This window comes from Carcharhinus amblyrhynchos, chromosome 10, assembly GCF_965287045.1.
Source record: "Carcharhinus amblyrhynchos chromosome 10, sCarAmb.v2.hapA, whole genome shotgun sequence".
In the NCBI taxonomy this organism is placed as follows: domain Eukaryota; kingdom Metazoa; phylum Chordata; class Chondrichthyes; order Carcharhiniformes; family Carcharhinidae; genus Carcharhinus; species Carcharhinus amblyrhynchos.
In genome coordinates, this window is record NC_137333.1 from 81,475,744 (window position 1) to 81,500,123 (window position 24,380).

General features: G+C 40.4%; 1 protein-coding gene across 4 annotated transcripts in view; it reads left to right on the top strand.

Moving 5' to 3' along the window:
* The window catches only part of nbeaa (neurobeachin a), an 825,376-nt gene that overhangs the window by 678,672 nt on the left and 122,324 nt on the right, over positions 1 to 24,380 (top strand). For all 4 annotated transcript variants that reach the window (XM_080197464.1, XM_080197465.1, XM_080197462.1 and 1 more), the window contains 4 exons: positions 640 to 757; positions 921 to 1,023; positions 4,934 to 5,049; positions 7,189 to 7,301. In XM_080197464.1, coding sequence (XP_080053590.1) covers positions 640 to 757; positions 921 to 1,023; positions 4,934 to 5,049; positions 7,189 to 7,301 — 450 coding nt within the window. The remainder of the gene's footprint in view (positions 1 to 639; positions 758 to 920; positions 1,024 to 4,933; positions 5,050 to 7,188; positions 7,302 to 24,380) is intronic.

The following is a 24,380-nucleotide window of genomic DNA, read 5'->3' on the forward strand; positions in this document are numbered from 1 at the left end:
TTTCTGCAGGCTCCGTGAACAAAATATTTGATCGAGTGTTGTATATATTTCTTACCTGTTTTCCATTGTGATATATACATTGCATCCATTTAAATATTTTGCACAGAAAAATAGTGCCTCAAAAATCTCATGTTAAAGACCTATGAAAAAAATAAGCCTTTGACAGTCAGGAAGTTTTGTGTTCTTAAAAAAATAATTTAAGGCAGTTTGAGATTTATCCAGAAACAATAACTTACTTTAACAGTGAATGTGTTTATAATAGTGTTACGTTATGTAAGTATATTTAGGCTGTGTTCCAAAACTAACAGCACAACTGAGTGCACATCCCTGCCTCTTAACATACACCAGCAATCACAAATAGATTGACTAGCTTTCGTCAAAAAAATTTTGGTTCTACTTTCCAAGGATCAAATTTTTCAAAATCTCTTCATACCTTCCTTAACGTTACATCCAAAATTAATGGGAAAGTTAAGGTCTCAAATGAAAATAGTTGCAGATTGTACATTTGTTATTTCTTGCATAAGTATGAACTTAAACGAAAGGAATATTCTCACAGAAGCATTTTAATTCTTTGGATCATTAAAAATGTTGTGTTACAGTGCTTTAATTAAACAAAGTAAATACATGTTTAAATTTCAGGTTCTTGCTTACACTGAAGGTTTACATGGAAAATGGATGTTCAGCGAGATACGGGCTGTGTTTTCAAGACGCTATCTCCTCCAGAGTACTGCCTTGGAAGTTTTCATGGCCAACAGAAGTATGTACTGTTATAATTCAGTTTTCTGTTTGAAAGTGATGTAAATGCAGTCTTAGATGCTGTCATAAAAATATGCATGAAATAGTGAAGTCTTTGAGAAAAATATAGTTCTTTATTGTACCTTGGTTCTTTAAAATCATGTTTTTCTTATTTTTTTCTGCAGCTTCTGTAATGTTCAATTTCCCAGACCAAGCCACAGTGAAGAAGGTTGTATATAGTTTACCTCGTGTTGGAGTTGGCACTAGTTATGGTTTGCCACAGGCCAGGTATTCAATAAGAATGTTTTTATAGAAAATTCCTCCTGGGTTTTTGTCTCAAATCCAGTATCCCTAAAATACAAGTTGTTCTAACCCAGAACAGCTTTACTGTAGAGGGTTCTATGTAATGATATAATGCATCACAAATCTCTTTGTCTGTTTCTTTACCAGCAGCCATATGTAAAATGTTGGCTCACCAGTCTAGATAAAATCATTCTTTATAAAATAAAAGCAAATTACTGCAGATGCTGGAATCTGAAACCAAAAGAGAAAATGCTGGAAAATCTCAGCAGGTATGGCAGCATTTGTACAGATGCTGCCAGACCTGAGACTTTCCAGTATTTTTTGGTTTCAAAATTATTCTTTAGTTGTTCTCACAAGTCCACTTAATTTCTCAAAGTCATAAGAAAGCACTGAGAAAAGACTATTTAGTCATTTATCCTGTACTTCGTAATTTGTTGCATGCTACGTACATTGATATTTAATTGAAAGGAATTGTTTCCAGTATGTTTTGACTAAACAGATACATTGAGCTTCTGCAATATATAAAATACTTGCATGAAATCTCTTGCTCTTATCACCTGAATGATAAGCAACTGCATAGAAAATTAGTGCTTGTTCTTATCATGAATCTTTTATTTAAAGTCCAGTATGCAAAATCTTAAATCTATGCTTTTATTGCAATGTCACTTTCTTGTTATAACATAAGCGGTTCTGCATAGGATGATAGTATGAATTAAATGCACAATGTGAAAGAGTATTTCCTTAGGTGTAGGAAAATGCTTTGTTGAAATGGCGGCGCGGGCTCGTTGGGCTGAAGGGCCTGTTTCCCGTGCTGGGTTGTTCTTTGTTCTTTATTTTTGAAAGAGTATGCCCCTGACGTCACCTGTGAAATAGCTCAATTACATCAGAGAAACAGAAGTGATTTGATAATAAAGTTGAAGATATATACCCTGAATTCTTTTAGTAAATAGTAAATTGCACTTTTTAAAAATGATTAGTTATTTTTGTTGAGTGAGAGTTGGGGCAGCAGAATGAGGGTTATTTGACCATGAATGCATTTTTATTATTGATTATGTAGCATTAGATGTTTCACTGTTTAGGTTGTTTAAAAAACCTTTAGCTATAGGTAGAACGGTTGAGATGCATGCTGATCAATGATTTTGCTACAAGACTTAACAAGTTAGACTTGTTGACTTTTGTCTATTCATCATCACTATGGTATCACACTGAATAATGAAACAGGGTAATTGCATATCACACCTTGAGAAAGCTTGATAAATGAGAACTGCTGCAGGTTGTTTCACAGCAGCGACTGTGCACTGCAGCCTACAGAGTAGCAACATGTTTATTTTGCATAATAATTATACCGTTTGTATAAATTGTACAAAGTTGTAATCTTAACCATGAAATAGACGAGGAAGGATAAACAAATCTGCACTTGTACTGATACTTGTTATCCACTGTGATGTTTGAAGTAGCATTTCTTCTCACTGTCACCAAGGACAATTAGGTTATCATCCGGAAGATATAATAGATGGTCTCATTTTTCTTTTACGTTGCTTATCCTTCATATTTTAATACCCTTGCAACTCAGTAAAACATGGAACTTAAAATTAGATTTTCCCTTTAATAGCTGTCTGTTGGCAATTGCTTTTTATTTCAATAATTCATTATAAATCTCTAGCCTGAAACAAATAAATTGCTGATGTAACTAAACTACCCAGTCAGCAATATTCAGTATGACAGTTGAGGCTGATATCAGTTGTCATTCTTTACAATATCACCATTCTAATTCCAAACTTAAAGTTTACATACAAGCTTCTAGGCTGTGCAGGAATAGGATTCTTCAAAATGTGCACTACCTATTGTAAACCTCCATACCTGTACATTTTATTGTTTTATTACCATCAATTTTACCTTTTAGCATTGTGTTAGAACACCTTAGCGGTTGTTTGGGGTAAAATGTGATGCAGTGTGAAGTTATATTTGCTTATCAAAACCACCTGTCCCTTTCAAGGCATTCACAAGGCCACAAACTAAACGCTCTGCTATAATTGGCAATTATATTCTGGTCTTGCAATGATGATTTATTCTGCCTCTTACAGTTCCCCATTCCAAAAATTGAAGATAAATTTGTGCTAAAATTAAAGTAAAAGTTTATTTACAATTGTTTCCTTTTAAAATTTGGGTCAGGATTTCAGGAGCAGTTTTCATTTAAAATGCTTTACTCGTAGCTACTAAATACCTGTAATAATCTGCTATAGATTTTCACCAGTTTCAGTTTATGGGGTCGATTTTCTGGTTGATCCAATTACTATGAAATTGTATGATAATGTACTTGTTATTGATTAATTTGTCAACTAGTTTTAGTACTTTAATGACTTGTTCACTGGATTGTGCAATGGAAAATGCTTGCAGCTTAGTTAATAATATCGCGGATTTTGATAAATTCTGAAAAGTAGTCTTCCCGGTTTGGTGCCTGAAATGATATATATTGTTGGTAAATTACAGCAGTTAAACTGACTAATGGATTTTGTTCATGGCAATCATGGAATAGTTGGGTCGCAGGTTCTTGTGAATGTTGAGAAAGCTAATATTTATTTGACATCAAGAAAGATCAAATTGGTTAGGATGATCACATCTAATTTAACTACTAGATTCTAAATAGTCAACCCAGAACCCAACAATAGCAATTTCATGTCTATTGTAATATCATTTCATTTTGAAATTTAGTTCCTTTACAGTTCTTGGTGACTCCCGCTAACAAATTGGTTTTTAGTGTTATTATTAAGAAATAATCCAGGATAAGGTTCATGAGAATGGGAGCCCCACTCAAGAATCAGCGTCAACATGACATGATGGTGGCACAGTGGTACAGTGGTTAGTGCCGCTGCCTCACAGTGCCAGGAACCCTGGTTCAATTCTGGCCTTTGATAACTGTGTGGAGTTTACACGTTCTCCCAGTGTCTGCATGGGTTTCCTCCAGGTGCTCCAGTTTCCTTCTACCGACCAAATATGTGCAGATTTCGTGGATTGGCCATGCTGAATTGCTCTTTTAGTGTCCAAAGATATGTATGTTAGATGGATAGCCATGATAAGTTGGAAAATGGAATAGGGTGGGAGAAAGCCTGGGTAAGATGCTGTTTTGGAGAGTCGGTATACACTCAGTGGACTAAATGTCCCCGTTCTGCATTGTAGGGATTCTACTAAAAAAAGACAATTTTCCTACAAATACTTAACTTTGAGAATTCTGCTTGAAAATTAGTTGTACACTTTTAACATATTTTTCATACTGCATTATGTTACAATGTCATGAAACACAGCTACTGTAGGCAAGATGTGTCCACCATTTGGGCAGATAGTACATATTTTCAATAGCCTATTTAATGTTATTTTTCAAAATTAATAAATCTGTTATCTCACTGGAAAATTCCATGATTAGTTGGCAAAGATCCTCTTTAAGGCTTATGAATTAGTACACCAAACGGATTAACCAACTCTCAATATGCTTCATAATTATTTTTCACCCAGTGCATGACATTCATTTATAATCTCATTTCCTATGACAAATTCAGATGTTTGATTACATTGAGTTCTTAAACTTTCCATTACAAAGGTTAGTTTCACTACAGCAGACATTAGGAAAGAACACAAGTATTCTTTTTTTTAAAAAAGCAGAAGAACAGAAAAACAAATTGTTAGTTGCTCAATAAAGCTGATTCTAATATTAGAGGGCAGTAAAAGTTCCACTGCTTTGAAAGGAGAAAAAAATGCAGGCTGCTTACCCGATTCCAGAAAGACAGGTTTTTTTTTAAGGTGACCTAGAGAGACAAATACTTTTTGTCACTGTAACTGTGGATAAAATCAAATGTGTGTGATCAATAACAACTCTTCCCCCATGTTTTTGGATTAACAGGAGAATATCGTTGGCCAGTCCTCGCCAGCTTTTTAAATCCTCCAACATGACACAACGTTGGCAACGGCGGGAAATTTCGAACTTTGAATACTTGATGTTCCTTAACACTGTGGCAGGTACATTGTAGCTTTTTGGTTCCACCTTATTTGTTTTTGTATCAAGGTTTGGCTTGATAGTTTGCACTTATCCAGTGGTATCCAGCTGCAGGCCATGATGGAGACTGAAACTATCCTATTAAATTTTATCAGGAGACACATAACCTGCCACAGTGACTGTAGATTCATTTATTGTTACTGGGGTTATTCTGTGGTCTCACTCTGCCATTTCCTTTGTTGACAGCTTTGTCTGAAACTGAAGCTTTATTAGAGTCCACAAACCATTTTCAGAGTGTGTCTGGAAATAATAACGAGAAAATGTAATTTTAGTGCTTTGTCACTCAGACAACAGCAACTAGACAGTAGAACAAGAATGGCACAGTATTTTGTTCAGTACAACATCTTGAAATGTGGCAGATTAATAGAAAACAACATAAATATACATGAAAATAGGAGATTTTGTGTTTGTATCAGAAGGTAAAACAAAGGGAGAGTATTTTACATGTTTCCATACAACAAATGCATTTTCCACTGTTTTATTTTCTGATGTGTGTGTGTTTGAAGTTTGCACTGAATAATTATGTATATATTTAATTGCAGCATGTGTTGAGCTTATTATTGCCATCTAATTAGATGTAACTTGAACTGCTTACATGGAGAAAAATCATAAAAAGCTCTTTACTAATGAACTGGAGATGACAAAAATGTCTGTAACGTGTTAGGAAGCAGACAAGCAGAGGAATAACAATCATAAACATGCTATATTCATTTACATTAAAAACTGGCTTTCAGCAATGTTTTATCTAAGGTTTCTGGTCAAGCAGGTTTGTGTCTTGTTTTAAAATTAGACTGGTATAAAAAAAGTTTCATCAAAATCTGAGAAAATTAACAAGTTTAATTTTAGATACACAAGTGGGCTAGAAGTTAATCATTTTATCAGGGAAGCTTTCCTGGCAGTTTGAAATGGTTTTTATAAAGTATCCTTATCTCAATAAAGCTCCTATATCATCCTGTGAATGGTGAGAGAAAGCAGTTTTGAAAACTCATTAGAATGACCTAAGCCCCAGTCCCCAAACAGGAAGAATGTGAGAATTGTGAAACCAAAAGTGACAACGTCTACTGCAATTTTTGTCATACAAATTTTTCCTGTGAGTTTAAAATGTATAATATCCATCTGAACATAATATATTAAAATAACATTTATACCAGGGACATTTTGTAAAAATTGCTGCAGGCTTGGATCCATCACCTTGATATTTGCCCTCATGCCAGACTCAGTAAAGACACAAAATTGGAGTTACAGGCCTCCTCCACAACAGGTTCCCAAGGGGAAGGGTGTGGGATGGGGTCATGTGAGACACCTTTGACTTCACCTGAATCAAAAGATCCTGCTGGTTGCCAGTGGCTCACCGCAACAACCAAGGGAAAACCCGCCACCAGAGAGCTAGAAAACCCGGCCACTGATAAGAACACTTATGGATTTCAGAATTGATGAAAATTCCACCTGCGGTGGAAAACAACTGAAAAAAAAATTGCCATTTAATTAAGCATACAATTCTTTACCAACTCATTCTACATTCCATGCAACACCAGTAGATATAAAGGTGAAGAAAATATTGCCCGTTGTCATTCAGCTTACAGAAAGCTGAATAATGTGAGGATGCTGCTGTGCCACTGGAGGTCACAGGTTTCTCATGTTTCAGCTGAACACAAAAAAATCCCAGAATGTGTGCCATTTGTACACAGAGGATGCTCAGCAGAACAAGCAGACCGTGCTTCATTCAGAGGAATTTGTACCAGAGCATTGAAGGAAATGCTTTGACAAAGGGAAAATGATGACCAAATACAGGAAGTAGTAAGTGGAATATAAACATTTGTAACTACTGTTTTTTCTCAGCATATGCTAAGATTTCAAGAGTCGAGAAGATTTTAGTAATTATTTTGATTCCTGATGCTCTCAGTTTCTGCCTTATTAAGGGATTATTTGCTTTTCCAGTCTTTAAAACACATTTTTACACCAATATCATGCATTTTGAGGGTAATACGATAGTATTTAAATATATTCATCAATCAATTATGTTTTCAAGTTTATTATTTTACTTACCATATATAAAACAAACATATTGTGAACATTTCTTCATATTATCTCTTTGTTGTCAGGTCGGACTTACAATGATTTAAATCAGTACCCAGTGTTTCCTTGGGTTATTACAAACTATGAGTCTGAGGAGCTGGACCTGACCCTACCAGGCAACTTCAGGGACCTATCAAAGGTATCTTTCAACAATACCTATTCCAAGACTAACTTCTTTTGGCACTGGAGGGATTCTAAATTTCTGCTGTAGTTTACCCAGGCCATAAGGATTTCATTAAGTAGGTACATGATATTGTATTAAAGCAGAAGAATAATCAATTCGAGTACCTGGATGAGGTAACATTTTTTCAGTTATTTTAATTTTGCTATTGCTATTATGTATGTGTATATATTCAATGCTGTTATTTATGCCAGAACTGTAGTAGATATTGTTTTCACCAAAACAGCAGCCAAGTTAAGAAGACCCAACATTTCCTGAGTTAACGCGGAATCCTAGTCTTGCAACTTCAGCCTAATGAAATGAAAATTAGTGGAGAAAGTAATTGTGCTTCTACATAGTATGCTTTCCACAACTGATTTGGTTGCTAAGTGATTTTCACACCGAGGCAAAAATAACTGTTAAAAGAGCTTAACACATTAATTGGCAAAATGTGGTCTAAATTGGATTGCTCCCAAAAATGCGTGCAGGGATTTCAGTGCACAATTACCTCATGCCCGTTTGATGCATTATAGACAGCACACTGTCCTCGTGCTGTCTTTTTATGGTCACAACTTCTGCATGCAAGCCTTTCCAGTAGCTGCATGCATCAGCAGGGACCCCAGTATCATTAGATGCTACTAATTTACCTCATAAAAGGAAGGTAAATTGTGGTTATTGGAGGTGCTGACAGCATTCAGCTGAGCAACACTGAACAAGGGCCAATGATGGGACAGAGCATGCAGCAAGGATTTTCAGTGCTGCACTAGATTTCTTGTTGGAGGAGGTGGCAAGGAAGAAATAGGTCCTGCATCCACAGGGAGACAGGATGAAATCTAGATTCACGATGAGAAGGCAATGGGAGCAGATGACCAAAAGTTTTACTCCAGGGGCTGAGATGCCATGAGGTAAATTACCTCACATGAGTGGTTAAGGTCATTGAATGCATTCTCAAGGTTCTGTATTGTATCAACTGCACCACTGACCTCAACCACTGCTCAATTCACATCCTACTCATCACTCACCTACCAGCAATTTCTGTCAGTCATACCTAACACACATATATTTCCCCTCACCCTCACACACTTAGCACTGTTGCCTCGTACTACATATCACTGCTTTCACACACACTTAATGGTTGAGTCCTGGCCTAACCATATTGCATAACACTTGCTGACACACACTCCTTTCTTTTGCAGGAAGAAGAGGTGCACAACTGGAGGCAGCAGCACCTAACCAAAGGGTGACAGGCATGCTTGCATGTTCTAATCTCCCCAGGGAGGAGTCAGAGGAAGACCAAGAAGGCACTAATGATAAGGGCACACAACCTTTTGATTTCACGCTCTAAGCTATCAGTTCAGATACTGCACTTGTTGCATGTATCTTAGAGAAAGGATTAGGGGTAGGAACTGGATGTATTGAAGCACTCTGCACAAGTGCCTCACAACCAACTTTCTGGATGGAAATGTCACACATGAGCTCTGCTACAGAGGACTCTGGTGAACACTTCAGTGGGCCAGATTAGAGAGCACAAAATACAGCAGATCTGATAGCATTTGTGGAGGAAGAGTATAGAGCCAATGTTTCGAGTCTGGATGATATTTTGTCAGAGAACACAGTTGATGGGTATACACAGCTAAATGCCTGGTGCATTTTGAAGCGTGCTAATAGACCTTGTTTCAATGCCAATGAACATAGAGGTGTCTGCTTTAACCTAAAACAGGGATTCAGACAGTGCTCAGAGACTCTTGTCTCCAGAATGGATTTGGTGGCCAATAGTATGAACACAGTTCTGCACACAACCATGATACAGCATCTGATGACCAATATCTCAGCTTTCGTTGTGACACCACCAGTCTCCAATAAACATTTGAAAGCTGCAATTGAAGCTCAAACTGATTTCATCCTGATGTAATGCGAACTCAGATTGCTGCCAACATAACTGGGGATATCACTTGGATTAATTCAAGCTTGGATATCTCTGGACCATTTCAGGCATCATGCAGAGACCTTAATGGAAGTTCACAGTCTGCGATCCATCACAGTATAAAGGTTTTTATGGATCCCATATTCAGGCATGCCCATGGATACATCTCATTTGCCAATGGCAACACCAGTCAAGCAGAAAGAACCAGAGGTTTTGCAGACCAGATTGGATTTTTGAAGATGCAAAGGGTTGCCAATTACATACATGTGGCAATAAAGCCTTCATCTGGATAGCCAGGGGCATTTGTCCATTGAAAAGGACATCACTCCATCAGTGTGTGCAAATTATGTGTGATCATAGACAAAAGATATTGCAGGTGTGTGCACCATATGCAGAGAGCAGTTATGACGCAGCCATACTTAGGCATTCTATGATGCCAGGGATGTTCAGTGGCCTAGAACCTTTGGATGGCTGGCCTCCGGGAGATAAAGATTATCCTCTTAAGAAATAGCTAATGAACCTAAATGAGAATTCAACACACAGAACCTGAGAGGAGTATATCAATAGCCATAGGTTCACCAGAGCATTGGTCAGCCCAAAATGCACTTTAGATGTTTCTTTCCATCAGGTGGCGCACTACAAAATGGTCCTGCTAGAATCTTATAGTGTTGTCTGCTCTGCCTTGTACAACCTAACCCTCCAGAGAGAGGAAGCCCTGGCAGAGGAAGATATGACGAAGAGAGCCACATTCTTTGTGAATGGGTATGATGAGGAGGGTAAGCTGTGCCAGCCAGCTATGCAAGCTGCACAGGATACTTATGATGCCTGAGAGATGCAGGATTTTCTATACTGCAAATATTCCACTGGCAATGTGCCACCTGTTCAGCTATAACACCTTTATCACGCTTGCCTTTTCGTAGTATCTCCCAGGCATGAATACCAGGGCCGTCTGTGCATGTGCCAATGTAGTGGTACCAAATGAGGCCAATCAGAGGGATTCACATTAGGACAAACGTCCTTCACAGCATGCAGTCAATCCAAATCAAAACCATTACCTCAAGCACATGAAACACTAATGCAATTGGTGTATCAAGTGAGAACAATTTTGTAATAACAAAAATGACTCACCAATTTTCATAACTCTCAACACTGGACAACAGCCTCTGAACCTTGGTGATTGATGTGGTGTTTACATGTGCTACAGTGTGGTGCTCTAGCCTCACTAGCAGCTGTGCTGGAGACAGGCTGCTGACTCTTATACCTCTTTACCTGGGCTGTCTTTGGCGAATGTTCTCTGACTGCTCGAGGCTGCAAGGGCCCCAACGTGATGGGAGTCACCTGCACAGTGGTAGGATGCTCAGCCTTTGCCATGGCACTCTGAGGCATTTGTGTCAATGGCAGAGTGACAGAGGAGGGGCTGTCCCACCAGAAGTACGCTGACAAGTGCTCCCCTTTGGCGGTGGCGGCTGCTTTTCTGCACCCATGAGGTCTGTTTGTACCTCCCTGTTTTCCTGAGGGGAACCAGGACTTGGATGTGACTCCAGTTTCCTCATCCCCTGTCATCCTGACTCTTGGCACTATAGCTCAGGGAAAAGGTGTGATGAAAGTGTACGATGATATGTAAATATATTGTGTGTTTTTATATGTTTCAGGAGAATATTTTAAAGTTAGTGGTTTTTTTTACAAATAGTCAGTATGTCTGGAAGGAAGACTGCTCAGATGCTGGGAGAGCAGAATAATACTCATTTCAACCTTGCAAGCGTTTATGTTAAGTAGAGTTAATGGACTTTTGTTTACTTAAGATCCCCTGGGATTTCAGTCCAGGTTGATTGACAGTGTCATGTGATACTGTGGTTTATGGTCAGAAGAGAAACATGTTTTTGCAGCAAGGAGCTGGGATTTGACTGCTCTGTTTGAAGTTAGGAGAATTTAGCAGACTTCTGAAATTTCTATGTCTCTTCAAAAACTCCAAAGCTGTCTACATTCATTATAGCAAGTATACTTAATTTGCTAACAGCATTTAAGTCACTAAGAAGAATGTTGCTTATTTGGAACTAAAATAATGATGTTAGAAATTAGAGTTGTTTCTTGTCATGTTTAAAGATCGTTCAACTCTGAGGAGTTAAACTGCTTATTTTATCAGAGTGAAACTTAAACTGTGTTATGAATAAAGCTTATTTTGATTTTAAAAATCCCTAATTTGTCAGTGAGTTTATCCCTGGAGCAAAGCATCATATCCTCACATTTATGCCAAAATAGAAAAAAATGTAGGGGGTCTCATCTGGCTTCACAATATACCTTGGAGTTCTGGTCCAGAATAGTAACAAAAATTGGGGGCTCTTTCCAGGACTAAACAGTATAATTCCTTGTTTGGTTTGGGATTAATGAATTTAAAGACAGGGTTCTGAAAGAAATGGCACAAGTAATAGCGGATGCCTTAGTAATTATTTATCAAAATTCGCTGGACTCTGGGGAAGTGCCGGAGGATTGGAGAACAGCTAATGTTACGCCGCTGTTTAAAAAAGGTAGCAGACAAAAGGCAGGGAATTATAGGCCGGTTAGCTTAACGTCCGTAGTTGGAAAAATGCTAGAATCCATTATCAAAGAAGAAATAGCAAGACACCTAGAAGAGAACGGTTTGACCAAGCAGATGCAGCACAGCTTCGTGAAGGGGAAGTCGTGTTTAACAAATTTATTGGATTTCTATGAGGATGTGAGGGGACTGGTGGATGTGGCATTTTTAGATTTCCAGAAGGCGATCGATAAAGTGCCTCACAAAAGGTTGCTAAAGAAGATTCGAGTGTACGGAATTGGGGGTAAAGTGTTAGCGTGGATTGAGGATTGGTTATCTAACAGAAAGCAGAGAGTTGGAATCAATGGGTGCTTTTCTGGTTGGCAGTTGGTGACTGGTGGAGTGCCACTGGGATCGGTGCTGGGGCCTCAACTGTTTACCATTTACATAGATGATCTGGAGGAGGGGGCTGAGTGTAGGGTAACAAAATTTGCTGATGATGCGAAGATGAGTGGAAAAGCAAATTGCGTGGAGAGCGCAGAAAGTCTGCAGAGCGATCTGGATAGGCTGAGTGAGTAGGCGAGGACCTGGCAGGTGGAGTATAACATTAGCAAATGTGAGGTTATCCACTTTGGTAGAAATAATAGTAGGAGGGATTATTATTTAAAGGGTGAAAAGCTGCAGCATGCTACAGCGCAGAGGGACCTGGGGGTCCTTGTGCACGAATCGCAAAAACCGAGTCTGCAGATACGGCAGGTGACCAAGAAGGTGAATGGAATGTTGGCCTTCATAGCGAGGGGGATAGAATATAAAAGCAGGGAGGTCTTGCTGCAGCTGTACAGGGCACTGGTGAGGCCACAACTGGAGTACTGTGTGCAGTTTTGGTCCTCGTATTTGCGAAAAGATATATTGGCCTTGGAGGGAGTACAGAGAAGGTTCACCAGGCTGATACCGGAGATGAGGGGTTTAGCTTATGAAGGGAGATTGAATAGACTGAGTCTGTACTCGTTAGAGTATAGAAGGCTGAGGGGGGATCTTATAGAGACTTACAAGATAATGAAGGGGCTAGATAGGGTAGAGGTAGAGAGATTCTTCCTGCTTAGAAAGGATAGCAGAACTAGAGGGCACAGCCTCAAAATAAGTAGTGGGGGGGAGCAGTTTAGAACAGAGTTGAGGAGGAACTTCTTCGCTCAAAGGGTGGTGAATCTCTGGAATTCTCTGACCGTTGAAATGGTGGAGGCTACCTTGCTGAATATATTTAAGTCACGGGTAGAAAGATTTCCAATAGACAAGGGAATTAAGGATTATGGGGAGAAAGCAGGAAAGTGGAACTGATCCACTTCAGATCAGCCATGATCTTATTGAATGGCGGGGTAGGCTTGAAAGGCTATTTGGCCTACTCCTGCTCCTATTTCTTATGTTCTTATGTTTTGGGTGTTGAGGAACAGGTGCTCTCTTTCAGGTGTTGCATTTGATTAATTTAAATGGGGATTGCCTGAAGAAAATGATTCTTCTGGTTTTCCTGCATGTGTAAGAGGTCACTCAGAGCGGTTTGCAAAGGGTGGTTAAACAAAGCTTTTGGATTTGGCAAACAAGCTGCAGTTGACTATACCTAAATGGCTGAGGGAGACAGAGATAATTTCAGTGTTAGCTCAACACTTAAGTTTTCCAGAAACAGTCTGAAGCATTGGAATTGGCTAAAATTCAATTCCAAATAAAACAGTTGCAACATGAAACAGAATTGAGCCAGTTTAAATTGGAATTAGAAGCAAAGGAAAGAGAGAATGGCACTGGCAGAACAAGAGGAAATAGAATTAGAAGCAAGGGAAAGAGAGCAATGGCAAAGGAAAATGGAGAGCATTTGAACTCAGGAGCTGAAAAGAAAATGGAAGAACAAAGGATGAAAGCTGCGAGGTTAGCAGTAGAAATGGCAGATGATTTTGAATTAGTTCATAAATCAATGTTTGGTTTTCAGCTCTATTTCAATCTGTTGCAGGAAGCATTTCCTCGAATGTTTCCCAAATGTGTGGTCACCAGAACACAAAGCCAAAGGATGAAACTGGAGGAGGAAAAGAGTAAAGATAATGAAGCTGAGGTTCACTTATCAGAAACAATGTTTAACTAAATGGTTGATAAAGAACAAGAACTGGTGGAACACACAATGGATGTCTTTAGTTCAGGAAAGTTTGCAGAATTACAAAAAAGGCAATGGAATACAGTCAGCATTCATACCCTGCATCTCATCAGTGATCTGCTGGGTTTGGCCTTTCCATGACAGTCGCCAGTCTGTCAGTGGAGGAAGCCTTGTATTCTGAAGACAGTGATTGCAGCATTCATAACCTGGATGAATTCCTCCTTTACCTGTATCAATGCTCATAACACTTCTGGATTCTTTGTCACATCTCCACCCAGCGTTGCATGTCCAGCATCTGCCACTTGACAGATGACTCCAAATGCTGTTCATCAACCTGGGGCTCAGCATCCAGGTTGTCTCCAGTACTCCTCCACCTGCTAGGGGGCTGCTCTATCTCAGTTTCTGACAGCTGATCTTGCAACTGTGATTTGTGTGCACTAGTGTTGGCTTTGTTGAGCCAACCCATTGAGATGCACGTATCTGTACTGCTGCTCGGTGCAGGGCAAGATAGGATGCTGAGGTTCCTCCTCCTCAAAGGTTAATGTTGGTTCTTTGGGGCTCGTGGCTATAGGGGAAACCAAGGAGAATGGAGGACACCATCATCATTTGAGGTAACTTCAGAGAAACATGCTTCCGAAAAGCATGAACGCTCAGCACTTTGGGAGCATCTTTGGTGGAGAAGCATTCAACAATGCACAAGTGCATTCCTACTGTTTGACTTCTATACAGTCAAAATCTTGGGACAGTTTTGCAGGATTGTAGGTTTTAGCTACAAAACAGATATTAAAGGAAAGTATCATTAGGACTAGCCTTTGGTGGCCTCAATGCTGTTTACTTACTGTCCATGTGTGATATTATTTTCTTTCCGCAATAAACAATAGATGAAATTGTTGCAAAAGTCTGTCACAATTATCAGATTAAATTCAATATTACTTGATACATGTAATGTCCAGTATTCACTGGGGGACAGAAATTGTGGCTTTTTAATAAATCAATTAAGTACATTTCCCTGGAATGCTTAGCTCAAATGTTAAGACACCTATGGTGTATGAAAACAAGCCATGTGTAAAAAGTAATGGTTAATCCTAATATAACTAAAGTGATTTAAAATATATAAATCATTACCTTAAAAGGCACATAAAGTGTGACCAAGCTTTGGGAATGCAAACTAGATCAGGCAGCTTTTGATTTTCACTTGGTTTTTAATTCCCTTAAATAGTTCATCCCTTGGGGCCTCTAGCCTTCCTCTCCTTAAGTTTTCTCAGATTAAGGTTGTATTCGTATACTAAACAGAGAATTTTATTTTGTTTGAGTACTCTGTACAATTCCATTCCTTAAATAGTGTTTCATGTCGAACAGTTTTTTTCACTATAATCATGATAAATGATCACTAAACAAAGACATGTATGATTTCAAACTAAAACTAGTCACTCTTTGCCTATTGTGCATTGCAAACAAATTTGTGCTTTAGTACAGAAGTTGTTCAAAGAGCAGGACTGTTGAGCGTCTGTTCCAGAGATAAATACACCCGATGATAGATTCATACAGACTGTTAATTTTGTGTAGACTGCTGCTGTCGACAAATTGTTTATTGCATTACAATGCATATTCTGTTAAAATTAAGACTTATTCCTGTTAAACTGCAGTTTCTTACCTAATTAATCTTCAAATATACATTTTTTTAAAGTAAACTGATGTGACTCTACTGCTGCTGCTTCATCCTGCTATGTTACAGTATGAAAGTACGAAGTTAACTTGGTCTCATATGAGTCTACAGCCTGCACATCTTTTCAACTAGTTTGAATAGTCTTAGGTAATATGTCAAGAGTTTTAATATTAGTGCACAGAATATGTCTTTAAAATAGTGCATCATTCCCAAAGTTAATATAAAATAAACTGTCTACAATTTTGGCATGTTGCATTGCCTTGTATTATTGAGCTGTTTGAGATGAGAACATCTTTTTAGTTTGAATATTAATGAGTGAAAGGCTGCATGATCATTTATTGTAAATTAGCACACTGAGAATTATTTAAAATCCCAAAGTGGACCTAGAATTCTAAAAGCTGGTAAATGCATACTGAGTCTGTTCATTAATACCAGTATAAATGGAAATCGTGATTTGTGACATTATTTTCAGTTGCTGCAACTGATTTTCTTGACTTCACAGAAACAATTTTACTGCAAGATTGTTAAGAGTTCAGGAACTGAAGGAAACTAGACTTAATCTAATCCACAACTAATCAAGACCATTTCTTTACCCATAATCGAGCACCTGATATATTTTGACGTTTTGATTTTGCATCAGAAACACTATTATTTAAATTCATTGCTTTCAATTTTAGTTAATGTATTTCAATTATTTTTTTGTTATGCCAAGTTTAATTTATAATTCAGTTTGTTCTGCATGCAGCATATCACATACGTGTATGTATAAAATTATCAGGATAAAGAATAGAACAAATAGAAAAGCTTATTTCATGTTGATGTCAATTTTCATCTGTTGCAAACTTTGGGGTTGATAAATTGAAGTTGGCATTATGAACAATTTGCTGGATTTCTTCACAACATGGTGAGCTTTGCATAATTGTCAGCACAATGCCATTTGTTCTGCCCAGTGCTTATTCACCAGTGTTTATCTGGGAACTCTGGTTTGTTAGATTTGGAGCAGGAATCCTTTCATCTATTGTGTATATTTCAGCTTCACCAGTCAGAGTTTTCATTCTAGAAAGGAGATGTAGTTCATCAGATGTCTGAAATGGCAACATCATTTAACCCTTTGTTTGGTTGAAGTAGCAGTTCTGCACTTACAATTATAGCAAGATTAGTTGACTAATTGTTTTGTCCAGTGTTGTGAATTAGTGATTGTCCTTAGCTTCTTTAGCTGCAAAATTCAGCTCTGTTGCTCACTGGTGCTAGCGTCACAGAAGCTTGGACCACAGCCGTTGCTTCATGCCATGCTCGTAAGAACATAAAAGTAGGCTCCAGAAACATGCACAGTGGGAAGATTGTGAACTTGGACACTGATTTGGCACCCACCTTGTCATTTTGGACCTCCCAGGTCCTATGACTGAAATTTCTCAAACCCTCTCAGCTGAACATGCATTCAGCATCACAAGAAGCAACCCCTCCCACCGCCAACGTAATGTGCCACCAGCAGTGAGGACTTTCACGCATGATGCTTTTGTCTTTATTTTGCTCCTGTACAGTGAGTGGAAGTACTGTCATTATTCAAGGAGTTCCAACAAGTTATTTGAGTCAGAAGTGAGCGATGCTAAACTTCGCGAAGGAGATTAGAGGAGTTTCAAGGTCTGTTCACTAGCACAAATGGGGATCATAGTTGTAGTCTCTTTCAGGTTGCTTTATGACAGGGACCTGGAACAAAGGCAGTAGATAGAGGAATTTATGCATAAAAGGAGGAGGTAGAGGGCTCTCAATAGAAAGCAGAACTCCCCACTACCCCTCCCATTCTGCTTGTTACCTATCAAAAATCTATCTAACTCAGCCTTCAATGACCTATTTTCCACAGCTTTCTGGAAAAGAGGATTCTATAGAATAATGACGCTCTAAGAGAAACAAATTCTCATCGCCATCCTAAATGGCTGATGTCTTGCTTGTGTACAAGGTCCTCAAGTTCCAGTCTGTCCTACAAAAACAAAGAACTGTGCCAATCATGATGCCCTAATTAAACTAAATTGAACCTTCTGCCTTTACTCCATCATATCCTTCTATTCTCTTCCTATTCCATCCAATTGCCTCTTAAATGTTGCTAATGTGCCTGCTTCCACAACCTCCTCTGGCAACGCATTCCAGTTACCCACCACTCTCTGTGTGAAAAACTTCCCCCGCAAGTCTCCCTTAAACTTTCCTCCTCTCACCTTGAACCTGTGGCCCCTCGTAATTGACGTTTTCACCCTGTCTATGCCTCTTATAATTTTGTAAACCCATATCAGGTCTCCCCTTGGCTTCTGTCTTTCCAGTGAAAACAATCCTAATTTATTCCACCTCTCCTCATAGCCAACACCCTCGAGACCAGACAACATCCTGGTGAACCTTCTTTGCATTCTCCCCAAAGCTTCCACATTCTTCCGGTAGTGTGGTAACCAGAACTGCACGCAATACTCAGAATGAGGCCTAACCAAGATTTTATATAGCTGCAACATGATTTCCCAAATCTTGTATTCATTGCCCCAGCTGATGAAAGCAAGCATGCCATATGCTTTCTTAATTGTTTCTTGATTTTCAGAAGGTGTTTGACAAGGTGCCTTACAAGAGGTTATTACAGAAGGTCAGGGGGCATGGAGTTGGGGGTAGGGTGTTAGCGTGGTTAGAGGATTGACTGTCAAATAGGAGGCAGAGAGTGGGGGTCAATGGGTGCTATTCGGATTGGAGGTTGGTGACGAGTGGAGTGCCCCAGGGGTCGGTGCTGGGGCCTCAGCTATTCACCATTTATATAGATGATCTGAAGGAGGGAACCGAGTGTATGGTGTTGAAATTTGCTGATGACACCAAGATTGGTGGAACGGCAAATTGTGCGAAGGGTGTGGAGAGTCTGCAGAAGGACCTAGATAGGCTGGGCGAATGGGCCAGGAACTGGCAAATGGAATTTAATGTTGGCAAATGTGAGGTTGTCCACTTTGGTAGGAATAATGGTAGGAAGGACTATTACTTGCGTGGCGAAAAACTGCAGCATGTGACGGTGCAGAGGGACCTCGGGGTCCTTGTGCATGAGTCGCAAAAACCCAGCCTGCAGGTGCAGCAGGTGGTCAGGAAGGCTAATGGGATGCTGGCCTTCATAGCGAGGGGGATTGAATATAAAAGTAGGGAGGTCTTGCTGCAGCTGTATAGGGCACTGGTGAGGCTGCAGCTGGAGTACTGTGTGCAGTTTTGGTTGCCGCACTTATGCAAGGATATTTTGGCCTTGGAGGGAGTGCAGAGGAGGTTTACTAGGCTGATTCCGGAGTTGAGGGGGTTGAGCTATGAGGAGAGGCTGAATAAACTAGGCTTGTACTCGTTAGAGTTTAGAAGAATGAGGGGAGATCTTGCTGAGACGTATAAGATGTTGAATGGGATGGATAGGATAGAGGTGGAGAGGCTCTTCCCGCTCAGAAAGGACAGTAGGACTAGAGGGCACAGCCTCAAGATAAAGTGGGGGCGGTTTAGAACGGAGTTGAGGAGGAACTTCTTCACTCAAAGGGTGGTGAATCTCTGGAATTCTCTGCCTGTTGAAGTGGTGGAGGCTGCCTCGCTCAATATTTTTAAGACGCGGGTTGATAGGTTTTTGATAGGCAAGGGGATTAAGGGTTATGGGGAGAGGGCGGGAATGTGGAACTGAGCCACAACAGATCAGCCATGATCTTATTGAATAGCGGGGCAGGCTCAAGGGGCTAGATGGCCTTCTCCTGCTCCTATTTCTTATGTTCTTATGTTCTTAATCACCTTGGCTGCCTGTGTTGCTACTTTTAGAGAGCTATGGACCTGTACGTCCAGATCCCTCTGTATGTTAATGTTTGTAAGGATTCTGCCTTAGATCCTCCAAGTATCTATCCTATCAACTCCCCTCAGGATCTTTTGGATGGGATTTACAGCCTCGCTCGAGCAAGACTGGTAATTCCTGCCTGAGGTCAATGGACATTTCCGTTGTCCACCCCTCGCCCACTCCGATTCCGTGACAGATGGGGCGGTAGAATTCTGATGTATATGTTATTATAATATCAGCTTTCATTCTTCTAAACTCCAATGTACCAACCAGTTCAACCTTTGTTCATAAGATAAGCCCTTCATCTCACTCTGAACTGCTTCTAACGCAGTTTTACCTTTTTTCAAAAAAGACAATGAAAACCATACACGGTGCTCCAAATGTAGTACAGCTAAAGGAAAACTTACTTCTTTTATATTTCATTCCTGTTGCAATAAATGTCTCATTTGTCTTCCTACTCACTTCCTGTACCTGCAAGCTAACGTTTTGTGATTCATATCCACAACACTTGCATCTCTCTGTTCTGCAAATTTTCTTAGTTTATGTAATACATAGTTACTGCTTTTTTAAATTCTCCCTGCCAAAGTGGACAAGTTCACACTTTTCCACATTACACTCCATCTGCCAAATTTTTACCCATTCAGGTAACTATTTATATCACTTTTTAGACTCTTTATCTCTTCTTGACAACTTGCTTTGCTACCTTATCTTGGTGTCTTTGGCAAATGTAGCTACTATACATTTGGGCCCTTCATCCAAGCCATTGATATAATTGAGGCCTCAACACTCCACTAATTTCACACCCACTGTTTTTAGATCCTAATGTGCAGGTCATGAGGTCCAAGGGATATGTCAATCTTTAGCTCTAATAGCTTTCCTAGTATCTTCTCGCTGCAGATTGTTTTAAGTTCTTTCCTCCTTTTCATCTCTTGGAACATGTTCTAAATATTTTATAGTGAAAAATGGTATTTTGTAGTGACACAATAACTGTTGAACACTTCTACTATTTCCTTGTTTCCCATTATTAATTCCCTAGACTCGCTGTAGAGGACCAACACTCTGTGGGAAATTGGTATCATCTGCATTATTTGCAACACCTTCAAATTTGGTATCATAGAACATAGAACATAGAACACTACAGCACAAACAGGCCCTTCGGCCCACAAGTTGCACCGATCACATCACCTACCAACCTACAGACCTATCTATAACCCTCAATCTCATTAAACCCCATATACTCATCCAGGAGTCTTTTAAAAGACCCCAGCGAGTTCGCCTCCACCACCACTGACGGCAGCCGATTCCATTCACTCACCACCCTCTGAGTGAAAAACTTACCCCTAACATCACTTCTGAACCTCCCTCCCCGCACCTTAAATCTGTGTCCTCTCGTAGCGACCATTTCAACCCGGGGAAATAGCCTCTGAGAGTCCACCCTATCTATTCCTCTCAACATTTTGTAAACTTCTATCAGGTCGCCTCTCAACCTTCGTCTCTCCAGGGAAAAGAGTCCCAGCTCCCTCAACCTAACTTCATAAGGCATGCCTCCCAGTCCAGGCAACATCCTTGTAAATCTCCTCTGCACCCTTTCAATAGCTTCTACATCTTTCCTATAGTGAGGCGACCAGAACTGCGCACAATACTCCAAATGAGGCCTGACAAGGGTCTTATAAAGTTCCAGCATTACCTCCCGACTCCTAAACTCAATCCCTCGATTAATGAAGGCCAGTACACCATACGCCTTCTTGACCACCTCCTCCACCTGCGAGGCCGATTTAAGAGTCCTGTGGACCCGGACCCCAAGATCCTTCTGCTCCTCTACACTACTCAGACTTCTGCCCTTGATAGTGTACTCGTTCATCCCGTTGGTTCTGCCAAAATGGACGACTACACATTTATCCGCGTTGAAGTCCATCTGCCACTTCTCCGCCCAGTCCTGCATCCTATCTATGTCCTGCTGCAACTTTTGCCATCCTTCCAGATCATCCACAACACCACCGACCTTCGTGTCATCAGCGAACTTACTTACCCATCCCTCCACTTCCTCATCCAGGTCATTTATGAAAATGACAAACAACAAGGGTCCCAGAACAGATCCTTGAGGCACTCCGCTGGTGACTGGTATCCTCAGCAGATTTTGAAATTTTGCTCTGTTTTCCAATATCCATGTGATTTATATATATCAAATAAAGCAGTGGGCCAGATATGGAACCTTTAGGGTCACCAGTACCATTTTCCATCCTGAAAACTAACCATTTAACACATCTTATAATTTTCTTGAAGTCATTTTTTTTCCCATGCTGTCATTGACCCTCCACAAGATCTTAAGATGTAGGAGTAACAGTATGCCCTTCAGCCCATTGAGTCTGGTCTGCCATTCAATATGATCATGACTCTTCTGATAATCCTCAACTCCACTTATCTCCATAAGCCTTTACTCCCTTACTGATTAAAAGTCTGTCCATCTCAGGTCCATGAGCCTCAATTTTATTTACCAGCCTTTTATGTGGAACTTTCAAGGATTTTCTTAAAATCAATATAAATAACATCCATTGCATTCTCTTCGTCAACATTCTCTGTTACATCATTAATCAAGCACATTGCACCTTTTACATACCAGTGTTGGTTCTTCATTTATCCAAGACCCTGCTGCTTTTCTCCCTGCTTATTGTTTCTGATGCCACCAATGATATTACACTGACCAGCCTGTAGTTACAAGGAATGCCCTTACATCCTTGAACAAGGGTGTTCCATCTGGCATGTCATATCTAGGGAGGATTGGAAGATTGTTGCCCAAACCTTACAGTCAGCAGCAATGCTGCACGTATGGCTGCTGCCCAGAGAGATTTTCATGACCTGATGCTCCTCCCCACTTCTTCCAGGATCTACCAATCCCTGTTGACAAAGAAATAGGCAATGCAGTGTGTCCCACCCAATTCCACTAAGTGAAGCAGTGTCAGGAGAAGAGGATATGCTCCCTTTTTACAGCAGTAGCTGCTTTATTCTGGTATTTACAGGTCTGATCTTTTAATGAACAGTGTGGGTTTGAGTATCAGTGAATGAATGAATGAGTAAGTAGATAACTGAGTGAACGGGGAGATCAGTAAACGGGGAGGGGGGTGGTGGGACAGGGGTGTTATTGGGCCTGGAGATAGTTGGTTGATCAGGAGGCTAGTTGGGTCTGGCTGACATATTATTTGGGTCTGTGGAGATGGTCAGGTCAGGGGTGAATAGAGTAGTCGGGTTTGTGAGTAGTCAGTTGTGATTGGGTCAGGAGTAGTTGGTTGGTCAGGGAGTAGTCAGTTTGTGGAGTAATTGGATGGTTGGCTGGGTCAGAGGATATAGTTTTGGTGGGGTGTGTACTCAGATGATAGGGGTAGCCAGGTCTGGTGGGGGGGGGGGGGGGGGGGGGCGGTAATTAGGTGATTGGTGGGGTTAGTCAGATGGTCAAGCAGTTATTTGGGGAAGTTAGTTGTGGAGTCATTCAGCTGTTAAACAAGGCTTTAACTGTCTAATATTTCCTGGGTAACCCTCAGGGTAAGTTGCCCATACCTAGCCCCAGACTCTGCCCGAAGCTCAGAATTGGAGACATTCACACAGGCTCCCAGGGGCCTGTTGGAAATTTAAATTTTCAGGGCAATTCACATATATGTCCAAAGACCGAAAAATTTGGGAGTAAGATGAGACCTTCTACTTCAAACTTCCACCTGGGATCCAAGCCATCCAGACCTGGTGATTTATCCACTCTAAGCATAGCCAGCCTTTCAATTATATCCTTCCTATCAATTTTCACTCTATCTCTTACCTCTGCCATCTCCACTTCAACTAATAGTTTGTAGCATTCTCTTCCTTAGTAAACAGTGTTGCAAACTGCTCATTTAGTATGCTACCCAGTTTCTCTAAGGTCTTAATTCCGCGTCACTGCTGCTTTACAATTTCTCATTTTCATAGCCTTCTGCTAAGTACCACCATCGTGTCCTCACATTCTAAAATAAAAAAATCACAAATAAGTTATTCCATAACAAGTTTATCTAACAACATTTCCAATTATACCCACAAAATTCATCTATCCGCTCCTGTGCATTCCCTTGTTTTCTGTCTTGTAGGTGCCTTTGCCTGGCCCAGTGCTCCTATGCAACGATGCCCCTCTGGCTGCAGCATAACTGATGGAAGGCTGCTGATGAACTTCACTGCCTGAGGCTGCAGGTAACCTCACAAGGTAGCCTCAGGCAGCTCTGGGTTTTGTGGGCCTTGCTTCTTCTTTGCCAGCTTGACATGGCTGGCTAGATGAAAGGCAGTAGTAAAGTATTAGTGGAGCAGCAGTGGTGGGAACACAAATGATGTCATCCTGAAAGAGGGCAGCAGGCTTTTATAACTCAAAGCCACCACCATTCCCCTGGGGCAGTCCCTCATTGATTCTAATAATCTATTGGAAAACAGATTGCTGGGATGCCCTAAGAGCTTGCATATCCCTTTTGATATTGCTATCTACAGATATAATGGCAGATTGTGACTTCATGCACCAAACTGGTCCTGCATGGTAACAAGCTTGGATCTCAATGTATCAATCAGAGCTTCTACTACAAAACTGAGACATTAGATGGCTTCTGCCAGTGTCTTAAGGGATGCTGAGATGTTGAGCACCTAACACCGCAAGTGCTGTCATGGAGCTGACCACTGCTTCTGCTTTGGAAAGGATGAGCTCATTGCTCTGTGTGAAGCTCTGGACCAAGTCGGAGCTGGATTCGTCCATGTACCTTGACAGTGATAACCGGCTTTGTGACAGATCTGCCAAGGCGCCAAACATCTCAGCTGGCTTGCCCTTCTGTGTTTTCCTGTGTACTGCCTCATTAACATCCTTGTCTGAGTCTTCTAAAGTGGAATTTATATGCAACATACCCTTCCTGTGAACTTGCATGCATGTTATCCTTGCTCCCTTGGTTGGTTGCAGCCCACTTATGTCCACTGATTCACCATGTACTGATCCTGGCTCTATACTAACCTTTAAAGT